Here is a 10624-nt window from a genome sequence, read left to right on the forward strand (position 1 = left end):
CATGTTTGACTTGGTATTTTTTGTTTTGTTCTCAGAGTATGGTCCCACTGGATTTCCAATAAATATAAACAATTTCCATGTTTAAAAATGCCGAAGAAAACGCAGGAGAAACGAAAGCCGTGGGTGAAGAACCTCTATTCGAACCGCGAATACCCAGACAACTATACCGATGCCAGCTTCCTCAAGGATCTGCGTACCAATCTCCACGTGCGAATCTACACCTACAGTGAGGCCACAGCCGGCATCACGGTGCTCAACAATCAGATCTCCTGCATAGCCGGCTTCCTGATACTCTACCAGATGATGCTCAGCGACAGCGTCTCGCCCACCACCATACTCCTGCCCAGCTGTGGAATCACCGGATTGGGTTATCTGTGCTATCGCGGCAGAAAGCTTAGCATGCCGCTGTTGGGAGAGGATTCAAAGACCCTGGTGACGGTTGTCCTCTTTGGCTACCTGTTCTCGCCGATGCTACACACTCTGACGCAGGCCATCAGCACGGACACCATATATACCACGACCTTCTTCGTCCTGTTGGCTAACCTGATGTTCACCAACTACGGACTGGACGTGGCCGTAGTCTCCAAAGCCATATCGCTGAACGCCGCCATATTCGGGGCCATCTGCCTGGCCTCGCGACTCTCGACGTCGTACCACGCATTTGTGCTTCTCGTCGAGGCTGCCATCTTCTTTGTCCTGTATCCAATCATCACGGAGTCCAACTGGCATGCCCTCTTCATGATCCCCATCTTTGCCGTCTGCTGTGCGGCTCTCTACTGGATATCGCGGCCCGTGCTCTGCCTCTACGCCTGCACCACGCTGTTCATCAACTTTGTCTGTCCGTTCATATTCGTGAGGCAGCAGAAATACAAGTTCAACATCCACGGACCCTGGGATGAGGCCATTGTGGAGGAGAACACCGACGAGAATCTCGATGAGAACTTATAGCGCCAGCTTCGCTTCTCACAGCAGCTACAACCAGAAGATCGTGGTGGCGGCGATGTCGGGGAGCACTAGTCATTGGCATTCTCTTATTTAATTGTACATACTTTTTTTTTGCTTTTTTTAATCAGTTTCATTCTAATCTTAATCATTATCTAATCCTATCCTTGTTATTTTGTTGTAAATTGTTCATTTGTAAATACTCGCATGCCTTTTAAAGAAATATATCATTATGTTGAAGTGCTTGCCGCAGGGTGGCCACGATTGTTTCCAATGTAACAAAGGTTCTATTTGTATTGCTGGGATATGGATTAGTGGATTACGATCAGGCCCAGAAATGACGAACTCCAGTTACTATTTTTGGGCTCCTTCGTACTGTCATCGAAATGATGTCTGCCTTCGAATAAAAATGGTAGTGGTGTTTTTCCGTAGATCGTTTATGTTTGACGTTTATTTACAAACATATACACACTTGCGAGTGAATGCAGATCATTAAATAATACATGATGTATATTCATTATAAAGTTTCGATACGATTAAAATTAAATAGAAACTAGTTTCTCTTGGGTTGCGGTAAAAACTCTTTTTACAAATAGCATTACTATACAACTACTAAGAATAAGAGACACTATCCCTAACTAACGAATCCCTAACCGTATGCCAACGAATGCATACGATGTGCGCGTACATACAGTATGTATTTCGTACAACTGTCTTTTAGTCATTCACTAAGCCGTAGATAGGTATATTTACTATATATAACTATATTGAATACAATAATTCACTTTTTGCGACGGTATAAACTTTTCAAAATGTAAAAAACGTATCTGTAGTACATATGTGTATTTCTCTGTTTGGTTGGGCTCACGTTTACTTTCAACTTAAATAACTATTTTTGAATTAAATACACTCTTCGATTAGGTATTAACATACGCTATAACATATGCTCTAAATATAGTCAAAAAAAAAAACCGAATGAAACGAAACATGTTCCCTAAAAACAGCAAGCACTTCCACAAACACTTTCGCTGCCCCATTCAATTGTGTGGTTTTTGCCTTTGATTCCAATTAAACTAGCAAACAATCATCAGCCTGCACCCATGTCCATAATCTATCCTCTATCGTCTATCGTCTATCAATATATGCTATACTCTCTCTCTCATTTATGCCCAAATTCTACTAAGAACAAATAATGGATACAAAAACACTGAAACACACACGAAAATACTGCACCAAATGGCAGCACCAGTCTCCTAACAAACTAATTAAACAGCTTGGGCTCCCAATTAGAGGGCAACCTCATCGCCGTTGCGGCTTCGCAGCGGTGTCACAGTCACCTGCTCCTCAAACTGCTGTTCGGCGCGCAACTGTAGCTCTCGTCGACGCTGGGCAGTCACCGACGACAGATTGTTCCCATCGACGACAACGCCACCTCCGCCACCACACCCACTGCTGGAAGCCACTTCTTCATTGTTACCGGCGCTTGTTGGCTCGTACATTATATCACGTATTGATGATGTTTCTGCTATTGTTGGTGTTGGTGCTGGTGCTGTTGCTGTCTCTGTCGGTTTTGTGGCTGATCTTGTTGTTGTTGCTGCTGGCTTGGTCGTGGCAAAGTGTACTACATGTTGCGGTTGCTGTTGCTGTTGCGTTTGCGTTTGCTTTGGATGTTGTCAGACTAATTCGCTCTTTGGCGTTGATGTTGCCGCAATGGCAAGGGAGTCGCTAACTTCACCGACAGCAGCCCCTTGGTTCCCACTGGAACCAGCAGCCTCCAGCAGAGAGCCAGCCTCCACATCGCCAGCCTGACGCGCTGCATTCCGCTGACGACACAGATAAGGCGAATTGGTGGGTGAAGGCAGTTGGTTCTGAAAGGAAATCACCTTGAAATCAGCTTGTACGAAGAAAGAAGTGGAAGTTGGCCTTTTGCATACCAATTTATTGTTATTTTGGCAACAAGTGGCCTTGACACAGCCCTCATCGGTGGTGGGACAGTCCAGGGCACAGCAATCGGAGCCGCTCATGTTTATGCTGGAGGTACCATCGGACATGTTGCAGGCCTCGATTTCGCTAAACTCCGGCTGAATGGTGGTGGAATGTATGCCCTCATTGTGAAAGAACTCCTTGACCTTTTCAGCAATTTTCATGTATTCCGACAGATTGCGGCAGCTTTAAAGAGAGCGATTAATCATTAATCATTGAACATTGAACATTTAACATTTAACGGATTATGAATGCAGCTTCCAGCTATTCCACTTACCGTATGTGTGCAGAGGCAATGATGCGATCGCCTGCCAGCTGCCACACATGAAACTCATGCACTGCCAGCACACCATCGACCTTCTCCAGCAGACGCTTCTGTATGGCATCCACCTGGATGTGCGTGGGCACAGTCTGCAGCAGAATCAAGGCGGATTCACGCAACAACGGCCACACAGAGTGCAAGATGAGCACCACCAGCACAATCGAAAGAGCTGGATCCATATAGAAGCGATACTTCCACTTGGTCGTCCACACCACCACAGCACTGATGACCACAATGACGCTGCCCAGGGCATCGCTGAGCACGTGCAGGAAGGCGCCGCGCATGTTCATCGAACCAGGATCATGGCTGTGGCCATGGCTGGACTTCTTGATTTGTTTCTTCTCCTTTTGCTTCTCGTAGGCATAATCATTCTGCTCATCATCGCCATCGCCCTCGTCCATGTTGGCCAGTTCGGTGAGGCGACTGTGGTTGCGGGTGAGACCGCCGCCATGCGAGTGACCATGGTGCCCGCCATGCTCTGAAAGAAGTAACACATTCCATTCTGTTGGCGGTACATGGATAAGGGTTTCGATAGAGTGTATATCTTACCATACAGCAGACACAGTCCAATCACATTCACGAGCAGTCCCAGGACTCCGACAATAACCAAGAGTTTGGGCTGATGGATTTCCTCCATTTCAATGAATCTGAAAATGAAAGCAAGAAAACGATTTCAAAAGAATTTCTCGGGCATTCTCTTTCGCAGTCGAGCATTGAATGTGAGCGATGGGATTAGTGGATGGTAGTCGATGAGGCGAGGCATCCTGGAAGCCGTAGCTGTCGTACCCCCCAACCAATCGAAAGGGTATCTGCTTCACCTCGTAAACGTATGCGGAGAATATGCGCACGGAATGCAAATTGAATAAGAGCCCAAACACACGTACGCTCGCACGCACACGCACACGCACACACATTGCCCTAGTGGCAGGCAGGCAGGCAGGCAGACAGGCAGGTGGTGGCATTAACACGAATAAAATTAAGATAATTTCAGAAAATGTAATCAAATCACGTCGACAAGCTTATGGCTTAATGCTCCTCCTCTCACAGATCAACTCCGATCGATCCAATCCGATCGAAACCACTGGGGTGCGGACTTTTAATATGTAATTACTCTCAATAGCAATAGCAATTGCAACTGCCGTTCCAAATCCCAATGACACTCACCGCTTGCACGCCTCAATGGTGATGCTGAAGCAGAGCGCCACCAGAAACACGGCATTGACCAAAGCACCCAGCACCTCGGCACGGGCCCAGCCAAAGGTGTTCTTCGACCATTTTTTCGGTGACATCTGTCCAGAGAGAGAGAGAGACATTAAAAGAGGAGTAGGCATTAGAGCGGTGTATTATCAATAGGGCGGGGGCTTCTTGGGGGAGGGACGTACCTTCACAGACAGAAAAGATATAACCAAAGCGGCGATGTCACCCAGCATATGGAAACTGTCGGCCACCAAAGCCATGGAGTTGGTCACATATCCAACGATGATTTCCACAAAGAAAAAGAACGCCGTCAGCCACATCATGGAGAGCAGGCGGCACTTCTTTCCCGAGTACTTGGCCATCTTGGAGAAGCTGCAATTAGAGAATAGAACCCATATCAATGAAAATATCAATCAACTTTTCCCAACTTTGATCAAGTTCATTCAACCAACAATCTGTTCGGAAAATGCTCTTTTCCAGGCACAACGGCACCCAGGCAAATTGCCAACAAATTGAGCTTTTCAATTTGCAATTGTTTTACCATTTTGCTGTTGGTTTCAAACTGTTTTCCACTTAGCCTTTTGTTCGTTGCGTGGGGGAAAAGTTTTAGCCCAGCCCTGCCCTGCCCTGGCCTGGCCTGGCCTCCTACAGGCCCCGTATTTTAGAGAGGCACATAATTGAACTCGAAAGATAGAAGATAGAAGAGGCAGCTCGAACCCTCGATAGAGGGAGGGCTTGGCAATTGTTTTGCTCCACGGTTGAATGGGTAGCAAGTGGTAGCTGCTCCTCCATCAGCTACCGGGAGGTGGGAGGGGACACTATATACATACTGTATACTGGACCAAAACTCACGCAAATAACTGCATTCTATTGAAGAGCTCCTGCCTTACGATTTTGATTGTTTCGTCTGGAGCCGTTGGAAGCGAATCAATGTTGAATGCAAGTGGATCGTCGGCATCGACCGAAAGGCGACACACTTGCCCAGCCGTTGCCAGGGGCGCCGCAAACAAAGGGGAAATCAGAGAAGGAGTATAAACAAAGGGGAATATGGTGCGACGAAGGGGGAAGAGAAGGGAGATGTTTTCGGGTGGCTTGGGTAAGAAAAACAATTTGAATTTCCACATGAAATACAGCACCGCACTGCACCGCACCGCACCGCATCGCGTCCGTTGGCTAAGCAACCTGCAAAAGTACAGGCCGCACTCACTAAGGGGAATTCCAAGAACACTTGCACCTACTTAGTACTCAAATGTGCATGTATCCAGTGGGTATCGGCACTATCTTCGTCCGTGTTCTCGTGCGCTGTCTTTGGGATCTCTGGCTAAAAGTGAAACCCGACCAAAACTGATTACACAATCTCCCTCGCGTCGTTCTTATCTCTCTCCTCCCCCTGTACACCCTATGATCGGCACACGAGACGCCAAAAAAGAAGAGTTTTTTTTGCATTTTGATTTTTATCTATTCTCCCGCTTCCACGCTCCTTCCCCCCGCTCCCTCCCTGGGGGGCTAATGGGTGTCGTGCGCAGAGCATCGACTGCGGAAGGGGGGCTATGCCGATAAACGCGTACTTTGGGTGTACCGTTATCTTTCGCAATGGAAGGGTGGGGAGGGGGGGAGCGAGAATTGTCATCCTCTGCTGCAATTTACATCCCGTAGAGCACCGCCGCCATATGATGGGGGGATAGGGGGGGTCGAGGGGGATAGGGAGGGGGCAACTAGCAACTATTATGCTAGATAAACACCACCGATAAGCGATAAGCTCTCCCCGATTTGGAAGCTTGTGCGCAAAAGGCAAACACACAAGTGCCAGGCAGACACTCGACGACAACAGAACGCTTATCAGTCGAGAGACTGGAAAGAGAAGGGAGTGGGAGTGGGAGTGGGCGGGGCGTGGGCGTGGGAGTCATCGCATGGATACAATCTATTGTCGCTTACAATGTAAGCAATTTGCATCGAAGGCAAACGAAAGTACTATTCGTAATTTCTACTGAAACAAAGGGTACCGATCCCCGGAAAGAAAGTTCATTTCGGAATACCCTGCCCCCTTCTATTTTTTTTGATCTAATTGTAATGAAATCTGAAAGACTATGCACAGAAATGCATTGAGATTGAGCTTAAAAACTGAGAGAAATAGATAGACAGAAGATAGATATACTTCACGAGTTTGTGGTGGGAGAAGCTTCCTTTTGATTCTACTGATTCTTCCACTGATTCTATTATCCCCTTTTGAAAAGTATCAAAAATAGCTATGTAAAGCCCCAGAATGCACTCGTGTATAGCAGCTGGGGTTTTTTGGGATCAACACCGATGAAACCGTATCGTATGGCAAGTATTGCAGAAAATAAACACAATAAACAATTTATTCCGTAGAACAAGCCATATTCCGGGAAATTGAACCAAACTAAACAAAGCAAAGAGCCAATTTATTGGGAATCAGAACTTATAGTACTCACATTACAGTACAGTAAAACACAGTAGGATTCGTATTTACAGCAGAGTCGAGTCTGCAATATTATAAGGAGGGTTTCAAGCGGAAGAAACCTCGCTGGTTCACACTTGATTAAATACTGCATAAACTACTGCCTACTGGCTACGGCCTACCGCCTCTGGCTCGGCCATGTGCACAGTCCACCACTCCCCGTGGTACCTGTGTTCCCAAGGAGATAGGGCCGGTTGGGCCAGGCCAACCGAATGGTCAACCGAGCGATGGCTTAAAATATGTCACTGGGAATCACTGATAGGCGGGACGACGACTGTGTGGCTCCGCTCCGTTAAGCTCTTCAGCTCTTCAGCAGCGAGTCGTGGCGATGGTCGAACGAACGGGCGAACGAACGAACGAAGGAACGAACGTGTTTGGCATAAAGCAGGTAGACAAGTAGCTCAAATTATGGTTAAGCCATTGATGAAATCAGCGCTGAATGCTGCCACTAAAATATCTTTGGCCGTTTAAGGCGGCCGTGTTGTGTCACAGCCGAAATGAAGAGCCGCCCCCGAAATTCACTCCCTTTTAAATGATGTTGTAATTGTAATTGAATTTAACTTTGACATTGGATGCGGCCTCGGGGCGGGTCGGTTCGGATCGGTTCGCGTCGGGCCGGTTCGGTTCGGGGGTGGGGAATACATATGTACATATGTGCACATGCATATGTATGTACGTAGGTGGTACGTGATTTGTTCTACATATCAAAACAGGTAATTTCCGGCTTTGATTTGTTTGCTGTCTCGCCCCAAGGATGTATCTCTACCCTTTACATATCAAATATATGCATACTTCTATGCTGTCCTATGCATGTGTATGTGTCGTACATTTAGACAGCACGTGACATGCGTGGCCTACGAAACTCAATTAAAATCAATTCAAAATGCAGCTCACAATCCACTACTGATTCAAAGTACACTTACAGTGGGTTGGGAGGGGGGAGGGGCCCACAACTCGGCTACGTACATTTTCTCCACCGATGGTCCACTTTCAGGTACACATACATACACACATACTCGTATGTAGCTCTCCCACAGTCCTTGCTGTCGAGCGATAAGAGAATTTTCGGGCTGCTTGATTAGGGAGATGGATGGATGGATGGCCAGCAACAGAACAGCAGGGGGACGACGACGGAGCAGCAATCACTCCATCACTCAAAAAACAAAAACCGCATGCCGATAAGCTAAACGGATTGTACGAACAATATCTGGAACCATGGGAACATATGGGTATTTCTGATAGCGCTAATCTTCTACTACTGTGCTCATTATTTATTAATTCCTCTCTACCTTTGGCCTTGCTTCAGTGGAACTCCACTCGTCACAGCGTACAAAATAGAGCAATCAAATAATTATTTTAATGGTAGAAATTGCATGGCAGTTGACCCACAAACAGGAAAAAAAGGGCCACAAAAGGGGGAACTAAAAGAGAAAATCCCAGTTGTGCTGCCTACAGGCCCCTACCCCCCCGGGGGAAGGTTAAAGTGTGCTGGGAGTGGCTATGGAGTGCGTAACAATGTTGCAGGAACCACCCCAGAGGCAGCAGAGGAGAGCGCACCTGTGACATATACAGAACCGAGCCGAACAGAACAGAACAGAAACACTCATTTGCATGGATATATGTATCAGCTATATATAGACACAATTTGCGTTGGCATTGAATGAAAAAGAAATCCAATTCTAATGGAGAGCCCACTTGTATTAAGGCTCATATCTATATAGATTCTAAGCCCCAACTGCCTCGTTCTGTCTGCTGCTTCCAAGATTAGATCGTTCTATGCTCCGCTCTCCTTTGTGCTGGACTAGGCATTGCTGTGGTTGGGAGTGTGGTCGGGGGCGGGGGGGGTGGTGTGGCCTTATCTGGACCTACGCTAACCCACATTCGTGGCTGCAGTCGTAAATTAAGTCGACTTTATGGCAAACATAACCCACTTTTGATGTTTATTTCGGCTGCACTCAATATATTCTGACCAAATATCAAATGTGTGTAATTTTATTTAAATATTTAACGAATAGATCAGGGTGCACGGTGCATGGTGCACGGTGCACGGTGCACGGTGCACGGTGCATTGTGCATCAGCTCGTTTTAATTTCCTTGCCACAAAATTCTGTTAACACATATTGATTTTTCTCCCTCCCTCCCTCCCTCCCTCCCTCTCTCTATCACTCTCTGTTTCTCTCTCTAGGATTTTCTGCACTGTGTAATTTTGTCAGTAAATTTGTGCTGAGCATGACCTTTTAAATCGAATTATATTGTCTGCAGCTTGAACATGATAATATTAAACAAATTACATTGAGAGACCGATACCGAGGCCGGGAGATTTCCTTCAAGAACAACAGCAGCAGTGACTCAGAAAACAATCCGATAAACAGATGATTAATCCCCGTCGTTCTGCCCATATGATAATGACTAGCAACCGGTTATGCATCCGGGGGGAATCACACAGCACACACATACACATACATACACACAGGATAAATCAGGAATAACAAGTCCTAGACCCAGGCAGAAGAGCAGCAGAGGCAGGTTGAAAGGGAATCCCAGGGATTACATCAATTGTCAAAATGCAGATATCGAGCGCACAAATACGGGCCGAGGGACGTCTACCTGGATGGAGAGGCACTGAGTGCACACCCGCCGCCCAGTTCGGTGACCCAAAAGAAGCGCCCAACGGCAAAGGGCCCGCGACAAGCGTGTACACGTTTACTTTTCTGCTGCTGCTGCTTCTGCTGCATTGTTCTGATTTCTGTATATACTTGTGGTAGGAAGAAAGGCGTGTATGTTTTTATTACTTACCGAAGCTGGATGCCTGCTTGGGAATCGAAGTTGGTGCTGCTTTTGCTTCACTGCCTGAATGGCAGCAGGAGGTGCGGCTCTGACTCCAACTGAAGTTGCTGCAAGCAAAAGTGTTTATCGTTATATCGCTACACTTTTTATATTCACAATTCAATGAAACATATGTAGTAGTATATGCAGTTGTCTAGAGGCAGTGTGGGGGCGGGGTAGGGTGTGGGGTGTGGGGCACGGCACAAGTCGAGTGAAATAAATCAAAGAAGTTTCGTTGTGGAAAAATGCAGACAAATTAAGTGCCAAGAAAATTCGCAGCAGCCTGTAAAGTTATCTCGAAAAATTGTAAACTGCTCGATGGCCAGGCCACGCGCAAAATTCCTGCGCTTCTGCTGAGAGGGGGTGGTGCACGCTGTGTGTACAGTAAATATATGTACGTATGTATATGCAGAATGTGTGATAATTCTGCACAGTCACAACTTTGGTTTCGGGAATGGAACAGAAGACCCGTTTGTGGACTTATGCACGTGCACTTGGTAGTAATTGGTCAATGGGCTTTCACGTTATCTGAGCCGTACCGATAATTGCTTTATTGGTTTTCGCACACGAGAGCGCACAGCCTCTGCTGTGAAATGAATTAGCGAGCGCGGAAAGCAACGAAAAAAGTGGCGCTGACGACGCTGTGCAATCGCGGAGTAAAAACGGACGAAAACTTTAGAATGGCAGAGAAACTAGACGCTTTAGATGCGCCGCTTAGTCTTAATCTGACTCTCAGAAATATACCGAATGTACGTCACAGTTTCAAAATATACCCTTAATATACTGACGAACTATTTGTATTCAATTATTCCATCGTATTCCTCGAATTTTATATTCGGTGGAATATTACTAGTTAGCTAGAACCCTCAGCCATG

The 10624-nt window shown here is 46.6% G+C and overlaps 2 protein-coding genes across 2 annotated transcripts; one reads left to right on the forward strand and one right to left on the reverse strand.

The window, feature by feature from the left end:
- Position 1: 1 nt before the first annotated feature.
- PIG-C (phosphatidylinositol glycan anchor biosynthesis class C) lies at positions 2-1913 on the forward strand. Its single transcript, XM_001352448.4, has one exon. It carries the CDS (start codon positions 88-90, stop codon positions 946-948), a length of 861 nt encoding a protein of 286 aa, XP_001352484.1. The 5' UTR covers positions 2-87; the 3' UTR covers positions 949-1913.
- On the reverse strand, positions 1364-10484 carry ZnT63C (zinc transporter 63C). Its single transcript, XM_001352449.4, is given in 8 exon segments — positions 1364-2810; positions 2877-3111; positions 3203-3725; positions 3797-3894; positions 4412-4536; positions 4630-4816; positions 9720-9817; positions 10289-10484. Coding segments are annotated over 6 exon segments (1740 nt in total). The 5' UTR covers positions 4807-4816; positions 9720-9817; positions 10289-10484; the 3' UTR covers positions 1364-2228.
- Between the last annotated feature and the right edge of the window lie 140 nt (positions 10485-10624).

The sequence above is a fragment of the Drosophila pseudoobscura genome, chromosome X (assembly GCF_009870125.1).
Source record: "Drosophila pseudoobscura strain MV-25-SWS-2005 chromosome X, UCI_Dpse_MV25, whole genome shotgun sequence".
Lineage (NCBI taxonomy): Eukaryota > Metazoa > Arthropoda > Insecta > Diptera > Drosophilidae > Drosophila > Drosophila pseudoobscura.